Genomic DNA, 25,538 nt, shown 5'->3' on the forward strand with positions numbered 1-25,538 from the left:
ACCTTAGTGTTTGTAAATATTTCTGCTATTCAGTACAAGCTAAGCATCGGTATTCATAAACAAATGAAACCCAGATCATCACTCTGCCATCCCTGTAGGCCTAGGAATGAATTCATTGTAGAATTCTAATAAAAATAAAATTCAGTTAACTGATACTTCATTAGTTGAAATCTTGGACTCTCTGATGTTTTATCTATTAATTTTACTTTTATCAGAAATAAACTAGCAAACACTGATTAGGGATGGCATGTTAAAATTCAAGTTATAAACTAAGGTCTGGAGAGTTAGTTCACATTCTTATTACTTTTTGATGTTAATCTTTGAGTAAAGGAGAGATTTATAACAGAAATACCAGTTCCCTGCCAAATGGGTCCTCCTTCCTAGTGTCAGTTACTTTTAATTCCCCTAGGTTTTTGTGTGTTTTTAAGTATGAAAAATGGATGAAGACAATTTATTCATTTTAGTATTAACTTTTAACTTCTTGTCATGATAAGGCTTTTAGCTCGCTTTATACCTTTGCCATTCTCCTGAAAGAGTAAAATTACAGCCTTTGATCATGTAAACTGTTGTCTCTGTTGAGCCTGCTCATAAACTATGGTTTCATTTGCTTTCTTATTACAAGTTTTTGGCTTTTTTTCTGAAGTTAAAAATTCGCTTTTTCCCCCCTTCACTTAGGAATTTAAAGCTAAATCTCCATTCTTTGTCATCTCCAGTGTCTGTCAGTTCTCTTTCCCACCCCCACCCCCATCCTTCTTGTATTTGATCATTTATCCCGAGAGAAGCTAGATACTTGGCATGACAGTTGGTTTGTCATCAGGGAACCTATATGGCAGAATTTGCGTTTCCAAAAAAGAACTGCTTCCTTCTGGTTTTCTTCCTTTCTGAAATGACTTTATGATGTGAAGGCCTTAGCGTTCCTGCCTTCAGACTGACCCTTTTTGTTCTGTCTTACTGGTGTGACTGAAGAAAAGGTCAGTAATTGAATAAGGTTGTTGGTAAGTTGGGGAGAACCGATGGCTTTTTGTTTTTAATGTAGCCTCTCATTGAAACCTGGCGGCCTCTAGATACCTGTTTCTCTAGCGCTCTGATACTAAAAAGAGATTCCCTATCCGTGCTTGCAAAACATTCAGTTCCTGTCTGAAAGACATCTCCAGCTATCTGTTCGTTTGCAGAGTGAAAAGGACAGGTCCTGAGTTTAACAGAAGTTAAAATCTTTCTGGGTTCAGATTATCACCGCTACCTTCTTTCTATTTAATAACTTTCTGCTCAAGGCTCTCCTCTTCTTTCTTACCTTTCAGCCTGTCGATTTTCTATGAATTCTGTCTTTGCCACTTTATAATTCCCAAAATAATTCATTCCTTAAGCAAATGTTTATGAGATGTTTAATATGTGCCAGGCACTCTTCTAGGTGCTGGGGAAATAGAATGAACATCATACTCAAGATTTCTCTTCTCATGGAACATATATTCCAGGTAGAGAGAGAAACAAAACACAAATTTTAAAAAAATATTTTAAGTGTTCTGAAAAATTAAAACAATAATATGATAAAGTGTGATTGCTGCTAACATAGATAAGGGAGTTGGAAAAGCCTCTTTCAGGAGGCAACATTTGAGTGGGGAATTGAATAAGCAGGCCAGTCATTTGGAGATAGGGGGGAATGAACAGTCCAAACTAGAGTGAAGACACTGAGATAGGAAAGAGCCTGACATGTAGGCGTGCACATCTAGACTAGGGAGAGATGGAGAGGTGATGAGATCTGAGATCAAGCAGAACCATGTGATGGAGGACCTTGTAGGCCACGATGAGAACTTGGGGTGTTAATGTGTTCAGTGGGAAGCTTTTGGAGGGTCTTCATCAGGGGAGTGGTATGGTTTGATTTATATTCCAAAAGATTACATTGGGTGTCGTCTGGGTGTCGTGGAGAATGGGGGTGGGGGTGGGGCACTGGTGCACTCACCAAAATAAAACATGCGGTTAAAAAATTTTATATATATATATATATATATATATATATATATTATATATATATATATATATATATACATATATATATATATATATATATATAATGCCCACCACGGGAAGAGCAAGGTTTTCTTTTATATTTTCTCCTGGAAATAAAATGTGGAGGTCATGGAAGTATTTTTGATTATGGAGCATCATCCTGAACTTTGCCGATTTACATTTGCCTGTTTTATGTTGACAACTTCTCCTATATGCTTCCGAATCATAACGATAGGATACCCAACTTTTGAAAGGTCTCCATCTCATAAGAGAGAGAAATTTATAAATGCCATGTAACATTCAGATAATCTAATGTTTCATTTTAATTTTAGAAACAAAAGTGGATATCAAAGTTTTTTGAAGCACAAAATGTTAGTTATGGCATGGTATCATTTTCAGTTGCTCAGTTACTTAATTTTGGAAGTTGCTCTAATTTACACTTTCCAGCTATTTTAATACTTCAGTTAGCCTCCTCTAGAAAAGCTTGAGTTCTCCTTATTAGCAGTATCTAACTTTCCTTACTACGGGGTTTACTTGGGGCAAACGGTATTGGAGTGTGTGCACCATATTATCCTGGGATTACAATAGAATTATGATTAAAAAAGAACTCTTATTCTTAAATTGATGCAGGATCCCTTCAATCCAAATTGTTTCAAAGCGTTATTTCTAACTTAGTAATTCTTTCAAATTGTATCTGTTTTGTATATCATGGTTGGCTCAGTAAGGGAAAGACCTGAAAATAAGAAAAATAGCCAAGTCCAAGCAAAAGTGATGGAGATTTGTACTGAAGTGTTGGAGGAACTGGTGGTTTAAAAAAAAAAGTTTTTTTAAGAAAAAGAATGAGTATGTTGACAATGAATTCATCTTGTCTTGTTATTTTATGATGCCTAAAAACTAAGGTTTCAAGCCTGAGTGTTGAGAAAGAATGAGACTATTAATGATAGCCGTTGACAAATAGGGCGGGGTCGCATGATTGCAGGAGCTGATGAGTTCAGTTGTGGTTGATGAGTGTTCCATATCCAAGTGACATTCCTCACTGAGCTTTTAGATTTACAAGATTGAACTGTGACGAAGTCAGAACTATGGATGTAAGTTTGAGAGCTAACAAAGAAGAGAAGGGAAGGCTGTTGGAGAAAGAGTTGTAAAACTAGAATTGAAGCCTTCTTGAGTATATTCTTCATTTTTTGTTTAGCACTGGCATGGAACATTTGGTGTATCAATATATGTTATTGGCATATGAAGAATGGGGAGATCCTTTACATGGATTTTTCATGGATTAACTAAGAAATAGATCAGCCCCTTTATTAATTAGTAATGTTTACTGCAAGAGTAGTTAACACAGAGATAAACCTGATAATAGTTAACATTGATTACTGACTAAAAAATATTCAAAGAATTCAGTTTTGTTGACTAAATTTGGAACCGTAAAATTTTTGGCCAGGGAAACTTAGAATCGGTAAAGATAAGACTACAAAAGAAAATTCACAGTTGCAGAAACTATAATAATATCTGATACTGAAAAAATTTTACTGTAATTTTTGTTAATAAGTACATATAGAAAAGAGAGTCAAAATGGGGACAGATTATTGCTGTTCAAAGAAGTAAATTAGCTTAAGTATATTTAAGTAATTTCTCGGTGAAAGCTAATTACTGTTTGCATATTTCAGATTTAAATGTGTTTTTCATAAACATGGCTTCAAAGCCCAGGTAGAGGAGTATTAAAACACCTTTTTACCTTAAGGAGTCTTAAGTTGAGAAAAGTAGTGAAAATGGAAACCAGCTTTCAGGGGTTAAGGAGAAACTAAATAATATGGAAATGGAGGGTATCATTTAGTAAATTTGATAACAAAAGGAGTACAAATAAGTCAGGTTGTTTCTAGGGGTTGAGGAAGAGCCAGGGATAGCTGTGGTTATAAACAAAACAGAACAAAAACAAAAAAACAAAAACATGAGGACTCTGTATGTGACAAAGCAGAGGAAACATGGGGAATCGCGTAATACTAGATATTTGTACCAGAAAGTTCTGCATAGGTGGGATTCATGGCATGGTCAGATGGTTAGGCTTGGAGAAGAGACAGGTAAGGCTAATGATGAGGAAGAACATCTGGGATGGCCTCATTTCTTTAAGGCTTTATGATGAAAGCAGAGGGTATTGCATTAGGGGCTCTGAGAGAATCCTCGTCTGGAACAATAACCATGGGGATTGTGTCAGGAAGGTGGTAAAACAATGAAATTACCAGTCATTTTCAAAGATCATATTGAAATTGAGTGAAATTAATGGCTAGTGAGTGGCTCAGATCTAGGGTTTAGAAGCAAAAGTAGAAGTCTGAGGTGAGAAAGACATGTTAATATAGACATTAAAATAAGTCAAGGATTCTAAACTGGTGATGAAGAGCTGAGTAGAGAATTGTTTCCAAAACCAATATGGTAGCTCTTAGAAATATACTTTTCACCTCGGTCTTTATTTTCTGTCTCATGAAGTTTCTGTTAGAGTTAGGACACAGTCTTGCACCCATGAGGATATTAAATACAATAAATCAATTCAGGTTAAAGATTTGATTTCTTATGTATTTTGACCCCTGGTTTCTGCAGTCCACAGCAGGAGCATCATTATTGGCTAATGCCTCACCTCTGACTCTCATGACATCACCTTTGTCTGTAACAAATCAAAATGTGACTCCTTTTGGGATGCTGGGTGGCCTTGTTCCAGTGACCATGCCCTTCCAGTTTCCCTTGGAGCTACTTGGCTTTGGAACGGACACAGCTGGAGTGACAACCACCTCGGGATCTACCTCAGCCGCTTTCCACCATAGCCTAACTCAGAGTAAGTGGGGCTCTTTTAGTTACTTGCCTATGTAGTTTGACAGAATGGGAAAACTCATGAATTTATACTGATTGAGAGTAGTCCATTTGGAGTTAGTGAAGATTACAGAATTTTCTTTAAGAAATGCAGTTTAATTTCATTTATATAGAATAAATCAAATTGGTGGATTCAGAATTTATTTACAGTTCTTAAATGAACCATCTATACCACATTGCTATCTTAATGAAATTTATAAGAGGCAGTCAAATTTGCTGAATTATTTGCATGTACGTATTTATATATGTACATTTTTTCAGTGTATGTACTCTAAGGAGGACTTTGAAATCAGGGGCTATGCTTAACGTTATATAAATTAAACTATTTTCATTTTTTATCTAAGAGGGCTTAAGTGTTAGATTGAAGAAGATCACTGACAATTCTGTTTTTCTCTCAGATTTACTAAAGGGTTTACAGCCAGGAGCTCAGCATGCAGCAACACTTTCCCACTCACCTCTGCCTACACATTTACAGCAAACATTCAATGGTAAGAAAGCCACCTATTTTTTTCATCTCATAATATTTATATAGATTTATAGATTGGATTAAACATCTCTGGAAACTAAATGGGATGACAAAAGTTGGAAAAAACAGATTTCACATGACTGAATCCTCATTAGCAACAAACTCCTTGTAAGGAGACCTTTTGTTACATGTGGAGAAAAAAAAATTTTGAGAGCAGAATAGCACGAGTGGGAGAGGGGCAAAGAGAGGGGAACAGAGAGAATCTTAAGCAAGTTCCACACCCAGCACGGTGCCCAGCATGGGGCTTGATCTCAGGAACGTGAGATCATGACCTGAGCCGAAACCAAGAGTAGGACATTGAACCCACCGAGCCACCCATACGCCCCTGAAGAAAACATGTTGAAGGTATTTGTTATATTGAAATGATAACGAAGAAGAGGATTCATAAAACAGTGTACAAAAGTCACGTCCAGTAGTTGCAATAGTTCACATTTTGAAGGTTTACTAAGTGCCAGTTAGTCTTGTGACTACTGACATGTATTAGCTAATTTAATCCTTACAACACCTGTGAGTGTGCTGGTACAATCCGCATTGTTATAGATCAGGAAACTGAATTAGAGATAAGCAACTTGCCCAAGATGATACAGTAGTAAGTGATCTGAGATACAAATCTGGGAAGTCTGACTTGGTACCTTTTCTGCCTTTTAGCAGTAATTCAGTTAATACCCTCCAAACTGTATGCGTTACACACTTGCAGCCCAGCTAGATCACTCTGAAATTAGATAGTGGACATTGGACATAACATTGACCTCTAGGTTATTGCTTTCAACAGCAGTCAACCTCAGTAGACTGCTGATACTATTCTTGAAGGCCATTTTCAGGATCTTTTGAACAGAAATAAGTGTTCAACTGGCCTCTTAACTTTGCAGGTTGACTGGGATCTCACTATTCTTTTTGGCCACTGCATTTAAAATGATCTTTGAAGGGGCACCTGGGTGGCTCAGTCAGTTAAGCATCCGACTTCAGCTCAGGTCGTGATCTCACAGTTTGTGAGTTTGAGCCCTGTGTTGGGCTCTCTGCTGTCAGCACAGAGCCTGCTTCAGATCCTCTGTCCCCATCTCTTTCTGCCCCTTCCCTGCTCATTTTCTCTGTCCCTCTCTTTCTTCCTCTCTCTCTCTCTCAATAAAGAAATAAATAAATAAACTTAAAAAAATAAATAAAATGATCTTTGAGGGACACCTGCGTGGCTCAGTTGGTTAAGTGTCTAGCTCTTGGTTTCAGCTCAGGTCATGATCTCATGCTTCATAAGATCAAGCTCCTTGAGAGGATGAATATAACTTCTCTATATTCATTTTATATATAATACAAACTTTTTCTGTAAAGGCCTCAACAGTAAATATTTTCAGCTTTGCAGGCCATGTAGTCTCTATCACAACTACTCAACTCCGCCATTCCAGTGCGAAAACAGCCATAGATAAATATGTAGCATGAGTGTGGCTGGGTTCCTATAAAACTTTTTAAAGTAGTGGTGGGCCACATTTGGCCCTTGGGCCAAACCTTGGTCTAGACAATCTCACAGTCCAGTTAATATGAGTATTTTATTTTGTAGTTTCCCAAAGCTGCTTTGAGCACAATCCTTCCTTGCCATTTTATGAATTTAATCATACCTTAGGTCACATCATTCTCTCTGCAAACACAAGTACATAATATCTCATTATGAATGGAAAAACCAATTCCTTAGATGTTGTCACCAAAGTTATTTTAATAGTGTCCTATTTATACAGCTTTTGAAACAATCATCCTCTCTCATTGATACAACAGAGGCAGTTTCTTCAATAGAGGCAGTTTTTTGTTTTATGTTTTACCAGAGTAGTTTAGATACCACGTGAATGAACCTAGCAGTGTGACATGGTCTCCTCCAGCCTTAAGGTTGATCTCGTAATACGGCAGTTTGTTCCTTTTCACCTGTGTGTCTCTGCCATTCATGCCTCCCCCTGCCTTTTTCTCTCAGGCTTAGGAGTGGGAGGCTTCATTGTCCTTGCTAAGGCAGTACCTTGTTAAACTTTCTCTATATTTTGTTGGCTCTTAAGGTCACTGGGTTCTAGTCTTGCCCATTTTAAATAGAGTGATCAACTAACTAAAATTTAAGAAATAAATCAGTGTATAAATAAATACATACAATAGTCAACATTTTCCCAATTAAAAGTTAAAAACCATATGTAAGGAGCACCTGGGTGGCTCAGTCGGTTGAGCGTCCGACTTTGACTCAGGTCATGATCTCATGGTTTTGAGGTCAAGTCCCGCGTCAGGTTCTGTGCTGACAGCTCAGAGCCTACAGCCTGCTTCGGATTCTGTATCTCCCTCTCTCTCTGCCCTTCCCCTGCTCGCGCGCTCTCTCTCTCTCTCCCTCTCTCTCTGAAAAATAAATGAACATTAAAAAAAAAACAAAACACACATGTAAAACTAGAAACCGTTGTTCCCAGTTAGCAGACTTTCCTATCACAACTTTTGCCAGGTTAGGACCAAAACAAAGACTCAGCTGGATTTTTCACTACCAGTGTATCCCATTTATTTACATAAATAATCGAGAATTAATTATCAAATGCTATGTCATGGCAAGGAATTTAATTTCACTTGCAAGAAAATGAAATTGACTTAGTCTTCTAAAGGGATCAAAAGATGTGGTAGGTTCCTTGAAGGTGGGGATTATGTCTTTTATGTTCCTTTGTGATCCTCATAGCATTTGACACAGTGGGTTCTGAGGTGGATAATAATAGTATTTCAACTGAAAACCAATCGAACCACAGCCATTTGACTTAAGAGGATCTTTTTTGTTGAGTTCTCTTATGTTTCTCAACCTCTGTAATGCCATGCCTAGCATGTAAATTATTAAAGGTTATCTTTTTTAGCAGTGTCATTTCGCGTGGAAATTAAACGTTAATTGTTCTCATTGCTTTGCTTTTAATATGTATTTTTATAACACACCGACACAGCCCAATTAAACATCTCTTTTCTCAGATGGAGGCCAAAGTAAAGGGGACACTAAATTACCACGGAAATCTCAGTGACTTCCCAGCGAGCAATGGAGATGAGACACTCAGCTGGCTGATGGAATCTACCTGATGGGAAAGTACTCATGTGGTCATAGGGCTGCTGTTCTGTCGATGTTTACATTCTCTCGTCCCAAGCACTGTGGTGAGGAGGAAAAAAGAAAAGAGAACATTACTTGAGTCAAGCCAGGTGCAGGAGGAAGAAATGCTTTCGTGCAAAGTTAGTGACCTGTGGTCTCCTCTAAAGAAAGACAAAGTGACCATATTAACTGACTTGAAAGAGACTCAGTTGTCAAACCCACAGAAGTACAAATTTGATTTTTTTCCCCGGGGGAGAAAGAAGGAATCTGAGGATTTGGGTAAACTCCATCCATCCTGGGGGTTGGATCTGAACACTTGTAGACATAATCGCATAATAAAAGGCAGTCTATCTGGAATTAGGCCAGTTTGTCAGGAGTAACAATCATGTTTATCTGAGTGGACTATGCAGCAAATTTGCCACACAACAAAATTAATGACCCTGTGTTTGATCCAGACAGTAGCTGAGGAAATACTGTACTCTCACAAGTCCTGAACAAACTTGAATCTTCTCCAGTGTGTAGCAACCCCCCATGTAAATCAGTGGACTAAAGATGTTTCAGGAAAGTTATTTTAGCACAGTGATACATATTATTAAATCATCAAGATTTTTAAAAGTGAAGAAATTGAGCCTGTTGCTCTTAACAGACAAACTTAGATGTCCCCTTTTTGTAAAAGGGTCAATTTCATCTTCCATTCAGAAGCAGGTACTTAACTCTCCTTCAGGTGATTTGTGCATCTGGTATTGACTGGTTAATTCTTACTTCCATTCTTGGTGTTAAAATGTGACTCTTCAGAAATGGGGATCTTTGACGTAGGGCTGCGACTTCGGTGCTCCTAGCCCCTGCAGGCCCAACACCCTGAACTGTAAACTTCCCCAGCCGCACCTCGGTGCACAACTTCTCCTGGTCTTGTAGCTAGTGGTACTTCAGGTGATTCTTAATTGTTGACAGAGACAGGCGTGAGTGTGTACTACACATGCCTCTTCGTTGGTCATTCAAATGGCATATATATATTTTTGGAGTTTTTAAGATAGTATTTTAAAGGGAGGAATTACATTAGGATCATTATGTGTATAAGGGATTATTTTTTATAACAATCACAGTGTATTTTTACTCCCTATATCCAGTGTAGTGAAATTGATTTGGAGCATTTGGGATCTTAAAGCTTTATTAATATTTACTGAGAATATTGATATGTGAGTAAAGCTGCAGATAACGGGATAACAAAACTGCTTAGTTCTTATAGCTTCCTTATGCAAATACATACTCAACAAAGGATGTTAAGGGAGAAATTTATGGTTCTTTTTGAATATATTTGATTTGATTTTTTTTTTTTCCCTCACCTTTGGTCTTGTCTCCTTTTCTCCCTATTTAGGCTTCTGAATGTTTTCAAACTATACCCATGATTGGTGTAAGCTTGATCCATTTATAACAATAGACTAACCTAAAAAACAGCATGAAATTGATAGTAGCAAGATTTGCATCTTTTTTCATTACAAGTCACCCTATACCCTTACATTTCTTCAAATAAGTGTATTAACCTGGCCCTTTTTCCTTTTACAAGCACAAGTCCCAAATAGCCTATAGGACTGTGAATAAATTACCACAGATCTGTTCAGATCTGTATACCTATATTTTGACTTCAAAGTCACATTGGCTTGCTTCATAGCAACAAGTTAATAAGTAACTGAAAGCTTTAGTTCCAAGAACTTTTTACAGTAAGGGGAAAGGATTATTTCAAAGGAATCACTGATATAATTACTTGCCCCTAAGAATTTAGTTTACCAGTAAAACATAAGAATGTTGTATCAACCCCAGTTGGAAGGATATTGGGATGTTGCAGCGAGGCTTGACTTGAATCGAATATGTTTAATTAAAGGTTGTTTGGTTTTTTAAATTAGGGAAGCTTACCCAATTCTTGAGTTATTCGAGTGTAGTATACCTGTTGCTTTTGTCTAATTTGGAAAAAGAAGTCTTTGCTAATACTCTATGGGAGTTTTCCTTTGGGAAGCAATAGCCTTTGTTTTACTTCCCACACCAGGAGAGAAGTCACAGTGCATACTAATCTCTCTTCCTGCTGATAATTGTGTACGTGTTCATCTGTGTGCATATGAAGATTCATTTATATATAAATTCATTACTAATGTAAGTCAGGGAATAATTTCGGTTTCTTAAATCCATCAGTTCTGAATCATGCTATGTGAAGATCCCTGACAATTCTTGGTTGTCATTAGAGAAGAACAGGATTATCAATTCTTCCCCCAAGTATTATTTTATAACTAACCATTAAAATTATCTGAAGGCTCTTGGCTCTGAAAAGTCCATATATATGGAGATGATATTCTATTCTCTTCACTCTTGATTCCTTGAGGACTGCTACCTGGTCCCCCCCCCTCAGCCCCCCACCACATTTTCACTAACTTTCGTCCATTTCAATCAAGACGACCCTTTTATGTTGTACAAATGAAACAAACATCTTTATATTTCTTAATAGATAAGTATGACCAGAGAGCTCCTAGATGTAAATACAGAACTGTTTCTTTTCTAGACCATAACATTGAAAATGGTGTCCATACTTTATGGGTGCCTGTCTTTACAGTTTTTCTTACTAAATACAACCATATAAATTGGTTATTTTTTAGCACAGAGACTTGTGACTCATACTGTATTTTTGCACTTAAAAGTCAAATCGTGTTATTTTTTAAAACGGTGAGTAATTGGAAAGGATATAGAGCAATGTGTATTTCTGAAGAGCATTAGCAACATCCCAATGCAAAAATAATCAGCACACTTAATTATGTCCCACTCAGCGGGATTCTTGATTCAGGAAAATTAAGCTGTTTTGTTTTCAACTGTCGTGTATTTTAAATTGCCTTCACTGATGTATAAGCTGTTACTGTACATACAAGTTAATCCTCAGTATTCACAAGCAATAACGGTCAGCAGAGTTGTCTTCAGAGATAGCAGTGCTGAGCCTCAGTTGGAGACTGTTTGGGAGCAAAGTGTCAAGCTCATTCAGAGCCTCCAAAGTCAATGCAAGCAATAATTCCACTATAACTCAATTCTAATTCTTTCTCACATGCTTCTCAAATCCAAGTGTAAAAGAAATCATGGTTTTAAAACAGCCTGAAGAAAAACGTTTTGGAAAAAGAAGTGAAGTTAATCTGAAGTCACAAAATCCCGATATTCTGAGGAAATCAGAGGATTGTGTTAGTACATTCTGTCATGCCTGCCACCCCTTTGATGGATGTTGTTAGCCCAAATTACATTTTTTTATATCCTAGAAGTTGAATAGGGTGTATTGCATCACCGAGGTAGGAGGAAGAACCGGGCACATACATGTTTGGATACTGTGGGTTTGACACCTGTTTGAAAACAACTTATTGGGAAAGATTTTTAACCCAGGATCCCCACCCACCCACCCCACCTCACCCCACCCCCTCCAAAGCAGATCTAAATTGTTTACTACCCAGGGTTGGAAAGGGCAGACACGTCAAGTCTGTTCCGGTTGCCCTTACCACTCCCCTTTCCACCTCTACTTGGTTCAAGACGTTTTCTGAAATGGAAATTCTGCTGTTAATCAAACTGCCATTGATTGTGAGAACTCTATGTCCCTTGGGATCATCTCTTAGAACTCCAGTTATCTATCATATTTGCTGCTACATTTGTAACATGAACTTTGCCTGTATTGGTCGATTTTAATCTAATTTGCAGTTCTTCATTTCTAGGAGGTTTTGTCATATAACTTGACCCATGTATAGAGTTAGGATACTTTATTTTAGGAGTGTACCGTAAAAGCACACTGGTTGGTCCCTGTATTCTTTTTATTATCACTTAGGTTTTGAATTTATGTTTGCCTTTTTGGTTCGTTGATGTTTTGTTTTGCTTTGTTTTAAATTAGAAATAGAAGAGTGAGAAAAATCTATAATCAGGCCAAACTTGAGAACTTTCCCTTGTGCTTCAGCACTATAGTTTCTGCTGACCATATGTTCTCAAAAGGGGCACTTTTACTTTCTCCTGTGCATGTATGATTGTTTTGTTATGTTTTTTGCTTTTGTAATAAGCAGAAGAAAAATGCAGTAGTAGGTAAATGACTACAAACATGTTCTGCAATTTTATTTTATAAAATTTAAGGGGAAAAGTTTAACTCTCTGTAAATCATTTCTTAGCTCTGGTAAAATGCTTATTCCTCTAAAACACGCTCAATTCAGGCCTTTGTCTTCGTTAAGTGCCTTTTTTTTCTTTCTTTTTCCCCCTCTTGAAAGTGTTCTCAGATACCCTAAAGTACAGGCTAATAAGTCAGGGGATTCAGGAGGAAGAATCTCATACTTGCCAACATCATGTCATGCTGTAATATTATTCTTCCTTTTTTTGTTTTATAAGTATAAGGATATATGTATAAGATACATACATACATATATATGTATACATATGTAATATACATACCCATATATATACATATATATACATATATATACATATACATGTGTGTGTGTGTGTGTGTGTGTGTGTGTGTGTGTGTGTGTGTATAACTAGTAGCTGCTGTACCATCGCATCCTTTCCAAACACACTCCTTTCAGTGTTTGCAAAACTTCTGGCTTGTTTATTCCATTGTTTTAGTCAATTCAAATGGGTAGATTGGGAAACTGTCTTTATACAAGATGCTATCTTCCCCCTTTGAGTATCTGTTTGTAGAAGTTAACAAAAATACCTAAATATAATAAGTCATTTTTTTCAAGTAAAATAAATTTAGTGGACTCATTGACCATCCTGGATGTAACCCACTGCTCTATGCCCTTCAAACTTGGCATGAGTACTATTGGAGAAAGCATTGGAATAACAGTCTTTTGTGGGTCAAGTTGATAAGGAGCACTTATCAAGTTATGGCAGGCAAGACTAAAGACATGGGCAGCTAGAGTCAGAAGCTTGGTGTTGTATCTGAATAAGTTTTGAACAAAGATGGCAACTTTGTCAACATTAAACGTGCATCAGATTTTTCTCTGGGAAATTATTTTTGAAGAATTCATATAGCTGCATATCTGTGAAAAGGTTAATAGACTCAGAAAGACTTCAGATACTCATGTAAACACCCATATAACCTATAGCATTCTTGAGAGATCTTCAGTTTTCTTTTTATCTGCCAGATAATTACATTTGGCTTACTCTGATTTTATGGTTATTTAGATTTCTCCCTTGAACAAACTGGCCTAATTTTCAGTATCTAAGATTCATCTGTTTCTTGTTAAAAACAGGTATGATACATTAAGGGAGACTAAGTTGAACCAATCCTCAAAGCCCAGTACAAATATATCTAATAAGTGCCCCCTTTTAAAGACATTTTAATTGGGAAGAGGAGACGGGTGGCGAACAAGAAAGCAGCGGCTCCTGGTAGCGCTACCTGAGAGCACAGCGCTTATCTGGCAGCCTCAGTTCAGGCGAGTCATTCTTGAATTACTATATTTAACAGGGGGAATATCATTTAACCTTCGTGCCTCAGACTACCCATTCGAAAATTGGGTATAATAATATTCACCTACCTCCCAGGGATATCAGAGACTTTACTATTTCAAAAATACTTTGAGTTTTTCTAAAATGTCCTATAGATTTAAAAAGTATCACCATCTTCCCGCAGAGGCTAAAAAATGTGTCCCCATGATGGGTATAAAAAGCACCATATGATTTTTAAGTTTAAAGAAGAATCACTGGAATTCTAATTTAGATGCATATTATTTAAACATATTTGTGGTGGGATGAAAATGGTTAGTTTCAGGTTAATAAGTGGGGAGGGGGAATAACACTAAGTTGCTTAATTGTAAGTAGATTTTCTTTTTTAGCCTTTTATGGTGTTAATACACGTGTGATTTTTGCCAAGGCCGTGGAGCTGCAGCTAGGTAAAGGTTGGGTGATTGGCTACTGAAGTTGATAAATGATCCTGAAAGTTTTTTCCGTCTCACTTTTCCATCTTCTCAGTCTGCTTTCCTTAGAGCACTTGTTTGGTGATGGAAAGCTAAGCTTTTAGCTTCTAAGCAGGAATGGACAACTCCTCATTCTCGTAAATCAGAGATTGTGTACTGTTCATGTCACTACTGGCTTCTCTGGCTTTGCCCTGAAGGAGCAGGCGCTACACGCAGGCAGCTGGGTGTACCGTTAGCCCGGCGACCTCTGTGTAATTCAGACTCCTTCCACCCACGACGGAGGCGGAGTCATCATCTGCCACTCAGGTTACAGAAGAATGGGGAGAGGGGAGGCAGGATTCACTTCTTAGCCGGGACACGGGTGGGAAGGGTGGGGGTAGAAGGAAACCGGTTTTTGCTCATCTCTAAGGAAGAAACGAAGATCATTTTATCCCACTTTCCATCCTGGCATATTAAGTAGTGATGCTTACAGTTTTCCTTTATCATTTCAAACAGCAGCAACAACGGGAAAAAATGGATGCTGCGTTTTTAGTTAGGGCTAAATGCTAAGCGACAATTATTAGAGAGTGTGTGCAGAATTAAATTATAGCACAGATTCAGGGTCAGGAAGGAGAATGTAGACCGTAAGGAAGAAATTATCCAGCTCAAGTGAGTCAAGAGAAAGCACCATGCCCAAGCAGACCGAGCATCTGGGTTAATTCCCACAACTGGCCAAGGCCCACTTAATATCTAGTGATAGGATGTTTTTCCTTAAAAATCACTTTTTGGTTGTTTACTGCTTTTTCCAGATAAGGCCTTAGTTAGTAACCTCTAAATATCAGCTATGCAGATAAACGTACTCTTTACTTTCCACATTTCCCTCTTTTTCCGTGCTTCAGATAATAGATGTTAAATGACTTCTACCCAAAGAAATAAGGCATAAGGGTTTTGTTGAATGTGTGTTTGTTCCTCTAGGGAAAATTAACAGAAGCATAACACAGAGATATTTTGTGTGTTCCTCTATCCTAAAATGTGAACTTTATATTCAAAAACTTAAGTACAGATCCTTTTACTGGTGCAAAACTGTAGTTAGAATCATAGAGTGTCTTTGGGTTGTTAAGATAAAATAGTCCCAGTGTTCAGTTCTGAGAACGTTTTAGATTCTGTGGCACAGTGTTCAGGTTTATAGAGCTGAACAGTTGGTCAGACTCTAATTAAAAATAGCTTTGAATATTTAATGTTGAATTCCTTCTTTCCTCATTCTTCTTACCTCTAGTTTGAGCTCTTAAGTTAACCATTTCATCAGCTAGTCGCTACACCAGAATATCACTTGCATGTTGTCAAGAGTCTGGAGCAGAAAGGTTAGACTTTCACCTCCTTTTCTCACTCACCTGGCCCATTTTCCTGTGTCTCCACTGAATTCAGAAGGGAAGACTACAGTACAGGCATCGTCCAGGAGACTGTTTATATCCTAGCACAGACTCAGACAGGAACTCAGAGGAGTTTAACCAGACTGTCTTTGAACAACTTGACAGTAAATGACATTTTTCTCAGATACTCCCAAAGTACTGTTTGCTTGCAAGTAGCTATTTGTGACCTTTATTTAATTTCCTCATACTGTAATTCTTGAACTTCTCAGTCTTTCTTACCTATTTCTATTTAGAATAGGTTAGCAGTTTTCTGAACTGTTTCCCAAACAGGTCAAGAATACTTCCAGAAATCTCGGTAGTATAATTAAGGGGGTCTGTATTTCCAGGATTCGGAATCATCACTGGTGACTGGAATTTTTTTTTTCTCTTCTCCCTTGTATTAAAAACTAGATTACTCTCCTACTACACAGTGTGGTAGCTGTAATTCATGGCCTCCTCTTGATACTTTTCAAGGTTATTCAAAAAAGATGCAGACTTTTATTAAGGGCTCTTATTTCTCCTAATACTCTTCCTTGCTTATTTTCATACTGCCCCTGGAATAAACCTACTTTTGCAAAGGTCTGAGTCACACAGGCCATATAAATTCTTGCCAGTTTTAATGTTCCTCAGAAGACTCTGCCCATTATTTTCTCCCATTTTGCTAATAATAATATAATTCTATTTTACCTTAAATCTAGTTTTAAAATATTTTGTAATAGAGCACTAATGGAAACCTAATTGAAATACAAAAAAGATAACTATTCCTCAAGATAACTTGGAAATACTTCTGTTTTTGAAGTTAACAGCTCCACCTACCCCCAAGCACATTTCAGAGTCAGCAGTAACGAAGACCAGCCACTTGGCATGTTTTTCTGTGTGACAACCTGCCTTTAATTTGTCAGGTCTTACCTACCTTGTATTTTCTGTCCTCGCAACCATAAACTTTCCTCATTTTTGGCTGTCGTGTGCTGTTTGCAGGGTTGACATGCCCTGTGGCAGCACATAGGATTTTTCTTTCCCATACCTGCAAATTTACCAAGGATGACCCCGGTTTGGGCAAGGGGCATTAAAAGACAAAGAAGTTACTCTCAGCTGATAAAAGTATTGCTGTTTTTATATAGTGAGTTTAGAAAATTGGCCAAAGATGGCCAACTTTTTAAATCCTGGCTATGCCTACATAATTAATTACATATCCCATCTGAGACCTTCTGATAAGTAAGGGGCCCTTCCACCAGTAGAGGCAGGTTTGCAAGCTACAGATAATTTCCTCTGACCTATGGTCAGCCATAGAAAAGATTCAAGCTTTGTACTGTCCTTTTGTTGGCTGTCGTTGAAAAATTATATTATAGAAAGTATCAAACTGTTCTGAAGAAGAGTATGTAATCTGGGGCTTGCCTTTGTGTTTTGCTCACTAAACGTTGTCAAGCTTAAAAGAAAAGGAAATGAAATCTCTGGCTGGTGAAAATTTTGTGCCCCAAACAATATGTTAATCAAAGTCTACCAAGGTAACTAAGTGATGGGTGTTTTCTCTCTTTCATTACAAGCAAGAAAGTTTATTCGCAGTTGTAAAATTATAGCGGAACTGCAGACCTATTTGCTATAACTGATTGGAAATAAAGATTCTGATTTTTAGTCTGGGTAAGCACATATTTCCAACACTTGTGGTATGCATTTTGATAAGGGAGAGACTTATGTTTGGTAACAGAAGGAAAAAACAGGACTTATTGATACAGTGAACGTTCACTCTGTAGAGGAACTTCCCTCCAGGTACACATCTTCCTCTTACCTTAGCCGCCTCCGCACTTGGTAGAGATGCCAACATGTTTCACAACCGATCTTGAAGGAAGGAGCCTAAAGAATTGCTGCTCCTCTGGGTGAAAGGCACTGATTACTGTATCACGTTTGTTTGTAGGGAGGTGCGTTTTTGCTCACTTGAAGGGATATACTGTATTTTAAATAAGTGTGTGACTTAATATTTGGGGATTTTTTTTTCTCCTCCTTTAAAACTGGACCTGAACACAGCTTTGAGTTGATATTTGTAATAATCTCAGGACCTGAAAGATTGTAGCATTTAGTGTGTCTTAAAAATTATGTACTGTACCAGCCATGGATTTTTGTAAATATACCTGTCTCCCTTTTTTGTATTATTTTAGTAAAAAAAAATAATAAATTTAAATAAAAGGGGGTGGTGATGACATGTGAATGGGTGTGGGTATGTATGTGTGTGTGTTTGTATAAGGCTCTTTTGAGACGAACTGGTGCTTGTTTAATTTCCGGCTCTGAGGAGAGCAGGAATATGGCCAAACTGCTGCTACCGACCCTGCACTGAGCCCAGGTGTTTCCATTTTGTCTTTCCCAGTGCTTGATTGGACGCGGGCCACCAGGAAATGACTCAGAAGCTAAACTCTTCTTCCCACTGCCACCTTGCCTTTGCATTCTCGGTTCTGCACACCCTTTGAACTTCCGTGGCAAAGCTTTCCAAACTCTGGGTGGCTTGTCGGTCTGTAGTTTTCAGAGAGCTCTTGTCACTATTTTCTAAGAAGAAAGAAGGACAGGTAAATTTCGTAACCAAAAAATAATCACACATTTCATAAAACCCTGATGCATTCTGGACATGTGAGAGGGCTTAAACATTCCTAAATGTGGATCTGTGAATTGAGAAAATCAGCCCCGTGGATATACGCCTTCAGTGCAGGGAAAAAAAATTTTTTTTTTTTTTTTTTTTTTTTTTTTTTTGTTGCAACAGCCTTGCTCATATTCCAGGTATAGTTAGCAAATCCCTGTTTTAAAGCAGGAGCCTTATTTGATTCCGTGTAGATGTTTCCTGTCTATCCTTTGTGACAGGACCTTTTACATGAGTGTTTTTTCTTTTTGTATGTGTTATGTGTTGTATTAAATAAAGAGGAATGTACATATTACTCTTGTGTCTGTTGTATTATTGGGCTAACTTGGATTTTAATACCTCATTCTTTTAGTAGTGGTTGAGCATCTGTTGTCTGTATTGTACTGTGCTGAGCGCTATCGGATACAGAAGTAAAGGGCAGGGGCCCCACCTTCAGGGTATTGACAAACACTTTGCAATCTCATGACAAGTTAAAAGGTAACAATTCGAAATTTGTCACAAGGGTGTGGTCCATTGCTGCCTGACATGTGAGTTCAGAACAGGGAAGAAATTGGACTGGAGCGATCTGGGAAGATTTTGTCAATTGGATGGCACTGAGCTGGGTCTCAGGATACTGGGATTTGGCTAGGAAGAAGGAAAGGGGAATGTCCCAAGCAGAGTCCGGAAATAGACGAGGCTGGTGTGAGGTGTATACTGGGATTGGTAGAAGCCAGACTGTGGAAGTCCTGGAATGTAGGCTTGCTAGGTTCTTCCTCTGGGTTATAGGGTGTGTGTGTGTGTGTGTGTGTGTGTGTGTGTGTGTGTGTGAGTGTGTGAGTGTGTGAGTGTGACAGAAAGCAAGGAATAGGATCAAAGTTTGAAATGTAGATATGGGAATTCGGCAGAACTGATCATCTTTGGGGTGTCTGGCTGGCTCAGTTGGTGGTAGAACGTGCAACCTGATCTCAGGGTCATGGGTTCAAGGCTCATGTTGGGGATAGAGGTTACTTAAAAAAAAAAAAAAAAAACAACCCACACAAGAAGTGATCACCTTTTCAATCCTTACTTGTAGAAGACCTCTGGAGAAAATATTATTAAGATAAAGAGTAGAAAAAGAATTCAATCTTAGAACTCTGGTAAAAGAGTGGGGAAAAGATGACATAGAAAGCAACATGTGAGAGAAATTCAACAGTTTGTCATTTATAAGCGAATATGTATATATGCATAGAAAATACAGAAAAGACATATACCCCAAAGTATAGAGTGATTATATGAGTGTTTTTTTCCTTTTACTTATGCATATTTTTGGTGTGTTATCATTAAGAGGAAGAATTTTTAAAAGGATGGCCCTCATGCATGGGGGAGAGCGTAGGCTGCAAATGCCCTCACTAAAAAACAATATTTAAAGACAGATACGCCAAAGCAGATTCTTGGCAGTAATAGCCCCTAAAGATATCTATCGTTATTCAACTACATTCACCTATGTTGTCACCATCTTGTATATTAACATATTTAAAGGTGTTATTGTAAGCAAGATATTTTTAAATCTGTAATTTCCCCGAGTTTCTTTGACCATGGAATTTTTTCCATGTAACTGCAATTAACATTAGGCATGTAAAGCACTTATTAGCACGGTGACGCGTAGCAAGTACTAGGTAAATGTTAGCTTTTATCATCATTCAACCTAGTTCTGTTTTATTACTATTTCTGTAGTTTGGGAAAGTTTCTAAGAAGAAACTTGGCCCAAGGAGTTAGGGATTTCAGAATAACCTTTAGAGAGCCAACAAGTAATCCAGAAATGCTCCCAGCCTTCCAGAGTTGAACGAGGGCCAGGTGTCCAGAAGGGGTGTTTCAAAGGAGTATAGTGGAATATGTGCAGCAGGAAGCACTTCTGACACTGTCCATGTAGGCAAGAAATTGTCTCAGGCCTGAGCTTTGCCACAGGAGAGTGGTTGGTTAGGAAACGGGTGCATGGAACAGTTCCTAGGGATGGAGTTCAAAGGCAAAGTGAACCAATTGGTGCTGGAGTTAGTTACTTTGCTTTTCTAAGTTTATTCAAAGGGAGAAATGGATGGTACAAGGATTTCTGTACAGTGATGTAAACGATTGAAACAGTCTAATGCCATGTTAGGATTTGGTTAAGTAAACAAAAATAATACTAAGTAAAAAAAATTTTTTAATAAGAAATGACCAAGATATCCAGGCATTAAGAAAGAGCAGACATAAATATAAATGCACACTGGCGCAGAAAAATAGAAAAACCAACACTCCCAAGTCCAGAGGCGTGGTGTGAGTGCTTGTTCTGTATCCTTTTACTTAAATGTATTTTCAACAAACGTGGATGATGTGAGAAAGGGCTTTTGTTGGTTTGTTTTTAAGAAACAAACAGGTGGGCTTGGTTGAAGAAAGAAAGAAATGGGAAAGAGGCTCTTCCCTGTCTCATCACTGGGAAAAGGGAAAAGACCTTATTTCTTCTACTCAGATCCTGCTAGAGCCCCAAATTGGCTCTGTTTTGGAGGGAAGGCACAATGAACTGCTTGATTTAAAATAAAAATTTTCTTTGGAAAAGATTATCCTTGTACTTGGTTAAAAAAAAAAAAAAAGTACCAAGTACATGGGAATACAGAGTGCAAAGCGTGTCTTTCCTGGCTATAGTCCCTGTTTTCTTTCCTCAGAGCAACCACTGCTACGAATTTCTCCAGCTATAAGTATAAATATGTACCTGACTCTTTTAACATAAATTCAGCATACGCACTTTGCTGCACAGTACCTAGCATTTTTTCCAGTTGTCTCAGAGATCATTCCACATCAGTACATAGGGGTCTGTTCTGTTCTTTTTGACAGCTCACAGTCTTCCATACTTACGGTATCATCACGGTTTATTGTATTTATTTTTATTGATGAGCACTTAGATTACTATCACAAGGCAAACGGTAACATCCTGTGTATGTACATCACACGGAAGTTCGTTTTGGCGTGGGCAGTAATGACCTAACATCCTAGATTTGAAAGTCAGGGTCTGGAATCTCTGACGTTGCTTCTCATCCAAGTAAAGCTTTGAGAAATGCCTGGGAAAATCGATCTCTTGTTTAAAGCAATTTGGAAAATTGGAAATAAAAGCAGAAGAGGTGACTCTGGGTACACCAAGGGTGGAGTCACACGCGAGGGAGATCATGAGTTTCTTCAAAGGACAGCCCCCTCTGATGTGTCACGCGTGTCCTTGCCTCAAAAACGATGGCCCTTCCTCGTCAGTGTGTGCCTTGACATGGCTTGTTTTTTTCTGTCTGTATATTTACCTCTTCTGTGCCCTGTGTCTGTCCCTTTACCATTTCCCCACTATCTTTTTTCTAGTAGGTGGCATAGCATGAAGGAAAACAGGCTGACATTAGATGGGTTCACGAGTCCCCGCTCTGAAGCTGTGACGCTAATTTAGACAAGATGCTTACCTTTTAGCCTGTTAACCTATTTCTACAGTGATGATAGCAACGATGGGGTGTGTGGTTGAATTAAGAGACTGGCTATGGAAAGCACCTAGCATAGTGCCTAGCACATAAGAGCTAATTAATGGTGGCTACATTATTCTCTCTCTCTCTTCTGCCTTTTTTCTTCTTAAATTCATACTTCCTCTTGCTCTCCTAACTTCCCAAACTATAGAGGTGAACCATAGTGGGTTTTTTTTTTTTTTTAATCTTTCTTAAAAAAAAAAAAAAAAGCTTACAGTACAGGAGTGGATAAATATCAGAATTCTTTGATTGCAGATGTCAACCCCCTGGCTTAAAAAGTAACCAGAAACTTGTCTAAAAAGTAAAGTCTGTTAAACACAACAGTAAAGAGAATCTTTTGGTTCGTAGAACTGAGTTGTGTAGAGGTGAGCCTGGAGTAGGGGAAGCTTTATCCAGTGATTCGGCGTCCTCACCGTCTAGCCGTGTCTCTGCCCTGGCATTCGAAGTGCCAAGATTTCACAGATACCTCTCTGACAGCCTCAGGCTCTCCCTTCGTGGCCAAGTGGCCGCTGCACTTCCAAACTCCATGTGTGTGTCGTGTGTTAGTTTATTTTTGCCTTATGGTACCTCACGTGCAAAGCAGTGCGTTAATCACGTGCCTCCAATCATAGTACATGGTTCACCATCACTCAGTACAGCAACTCATTCCCTCATTTTATTATACATTCAGCTTCTCCTTCCTTCCTTAGTCCCCAGCGCCCTGTGTCTCATAGGTGCCCTCTTGATATGTGCCCCTTGTTATGCATGTTCACTTCTAAAATAGTGCTATTTTGGGGCGCCTGGGTGGCGCAGTCGGTTAAGCGTCCGACTTCCGCCAGGTCACGATCTCGCGGTCCGTGAGTTCAAGCCCCGCGTCAGGCTCTGGGCTGATGGCTTGGAGCCTGGAGCCTGTTTCCGATTCTGTGTCTCCCTCTCTCTCTGCCCCTTCCCCGTTCATGCTCTGTCTCTCTCTGTCCCAAAAATAAATAAACGTTGAAAAAAATAAAATAGTGCTATTTAGTGCGTGTACAAATTTCATTTGTACAAACGGTCTGGGCCTATACATTTTGCTCTTTCCTACTTTTCTCACTTTTCTTAAATTTGTCCATGTTGCTATGTGTACATCCTGTGTGCTGCTGCTTATCACCGCGTAGTATTCCATACTATGTATCCACCACGTTCTACATACCCGTTCCTCTGGAGGTGGATACCTAGGTTGCCTCTAATTCCCTGTTATTGCAGGAAAGGCTATAGGCCGTCTCCTGCCGATTGCCTGTTCATCTCCGCTTATTATTCGATTGCGTTGTATCCTTTTGTTATAGATAATACTCTCTTACCAGTTGTAGGTGTGCTTGATATTTTAGTCTGTGACCCCCCTTTCAACTTTGTGGAGGACATCCTGAATTGAACAGAAAATGTTGACTTTTAATAGTCAAATTGATCTATTTGTCTACATGTATGTTGAGGCGCTTGTTAGGAGATATTTCCCTATCCCCGTGTCACAAATATATCTTCCTGCTCTTTCTTCTATTAACTTTATAGTTTTAAATTTTCTCCGTAAAGGTATTGTTCATGTATTGATTTCTAGGTACTTTATAGTTGTCGCTTTTATGAGTGGTATATTCTTCTCCATTCGATACTCTCATGGTTTTTGTGGGTAACGAGGAACGCTGTTGATTTCTGAAAGTTGAGTTTGTGTCCAGCAACTTTGCTGAACTCTCCTATTCCAGTAACTCATCTGATTATTTTATTAGCTTTTCAATGAAGATGATCATATCATCTACAAAAAATGACAGGGCGCCTGGCTGGTTCACTTGAAGAGCATGCGACCCTTGATCTTGGGGTTGTGAATTCAAGCCCCATGTCAGGTGTCGAAATTACTGAAATCAATACATAACCTTTTCAAAATGACAGTTTAATCTCCCTTCCCAATTCTTTCACTTTCGTCTTATCTTAGAGCATTAGACTGGTCCTTTAATACTATTTAAACAGTAGTGTGAAAGTGACATCTTTGTTCCTTTGTTCCTTGTCTCAATTTTCTCAAGTGTGGTGTTTATTCTAGGTTGTTGGTATATAGATTTTAAGAAGTTAAGAAAGTTCTATTCCTAATTTTCTGGGAATGCTGATCATAAGTGTGAACTGGATTATAGCAAGTACATTCCCCCTAACCCTGATACATGATCAGCACTTCCAGAAAATTTCTGAGAAATGTATTCATAATATTTTCATTCTTATAATCTTCGTTTTCTTTGTTTTCCTCTTGCATTCTGTTTCATTTATACGCATCTTCTCCCTTGTCCTCCTTCAGTCTTGCCAGTTTTCTTCAGTCTTACTAATTTTTCAAGGAATCATGAATTTTATTGGGTGCATATATGTTCGTTACGGTGATATCTCTTTAATCTATTTTTTCCACCAATATATAATGTCCCTCATTTTTCTTTATGATGTGTTTTGCCCTGATATCGCAGTTATCTATATTCTGAATAATATCCCATTGTATGAATATATCACATTTTTAATTTATCCATTTATCAGTTGATAGACACGTAGGCTGTTTGTACATTTTGGATATTGCGAATAATGCTGCTGTGAACATTTAGGTACCATACTCCCCCACCCCACCCCTGATCCAAGTGGCATACGTTCCGAGACCCCCAGGGGATGCCTGAAACTGTGCATACTACTGAACCCTCTAGATCCTATGTCTTTTCCTATGCATACGTACTGATGATAGTTTAATTTGTAAATTAGGCACAGTAAGAGATTGTCAATAATAACTAAAAATAGAACAATTATAACAATATACTGTAATAAAAGTTATGTGAAGATGCTCTCTCTCAAAATATCTTATTGCACCGCCCTCACCCTTCTTGTGGTGACGGGAGATGACCAAATGCCTGCATGATGAGATGAAGTGAGGTGAATGACGTAGGCAGCGTAGCATAGCATTAGACTACCCCTCACCTTCTGACTCTGTGTCCGAAGGCAGATCACCTGCTTCCAGCCCATGGTTGACCGTGGGTGACTGAAATTGCGGAGAAGGGGGACCACTGGACAGGTTTTTGAGTGGATGTATGTGTTCAATTCTCTCAGGTGTGTACCTAAGAGGCCATATGGTAACTCTGCGTAACTTTTTGAGGAACCACAAAACTGTTTCCCACAGTAGCTGAAACATTTTGCACTCCGACTAGCAATATGTGAGAGCTTAAATTTCTCTGCATCCTTGCCAGCACTTGATATTTTCCGTTTGTTTGATGATAGCCATCCTGGTAGGTATGAAGTGGTACCTCATTCTTTTGATTTGCATCTCCCTAATGACTCATGGTGTTGAGTATCTTTTCATGTGCTTATTAAGTGGTTAGTATATTAGTATAATTATAGTATATAGCTTAGTACATTAAGTATAGAAGTACTTTTTCTTTTTTTTTTTTTTTTTTTTAAATTTTTTTTTTTCAACGTTTATTTATTTTTGGGACAGAGAGAGAAAAAGCATGAACGGGGGAAGGGCAGAGAGAGAGGGAGACACAGAATCAGAAACAGGCTCCAGGCTCTGAGCCATCAGCCCAGAGCCCGATGCGGGGCTCGAACTCACAGACCGCGAGATCGTGACCTGGCTGAAGTCGGACGCTTAACCAACTGCGCCACCCAGGCGCCCCTAGAAGTACTTTTTCGAGGCGAGTTCCCAAAGAGAC

At 38.4% G+C, this 25,538-nt stretch overlaps 1 protein-coding gene across 3 annotated transcripts in view; it reads left to right on the plus strand.

The window, feature by feature from the left end:
- UBN2 (ubinuclein 2) overlaps positions 1-18,680 on the plus strand; it is a 79,644-nt gene extending 60,964 nt beyond the window's left edge. For all 3 annotated transcript variants that reach the window (XM_047841519.1, XM_047841508.1, XM_047841528.1), the window contains 3 exons: positions 4,597-4,828; positions 5,262-5,351; positions 8,348-18,680. In XM_047841519.1, the coding sequence (XP_047697475.1) occupies positions 4,597-4,828; positions 5,262-5,351; positions 8,348-8,397 (372 nt within the window). In that variant the 3' untranslated portion in view covers positions 8,398-18,680. The remainder of the gene's footprint in view (positions 1-4,596; positions 4,829-5,261; positions 5,352-8,347) is intronic.
- The last annotated feature ends 6,858 nt before the right edge of the window (positions 18,681-25,538 follow it).

This window comes from Prionailurus viverrinus, chromosome A2 (assembly GCF_022837055.1).
Source record: "Prionailurus viverrinus isolate Anna chromosome A2, UM_Priviv_1.0, whole genome shotgun sequence".
Taxonomy (NCBI): Eukaryota; Metazoa; Chordata; class Mammalia; order Carnivora; family Felidae; genus Prionailurus; species Prionailurus viverrinus.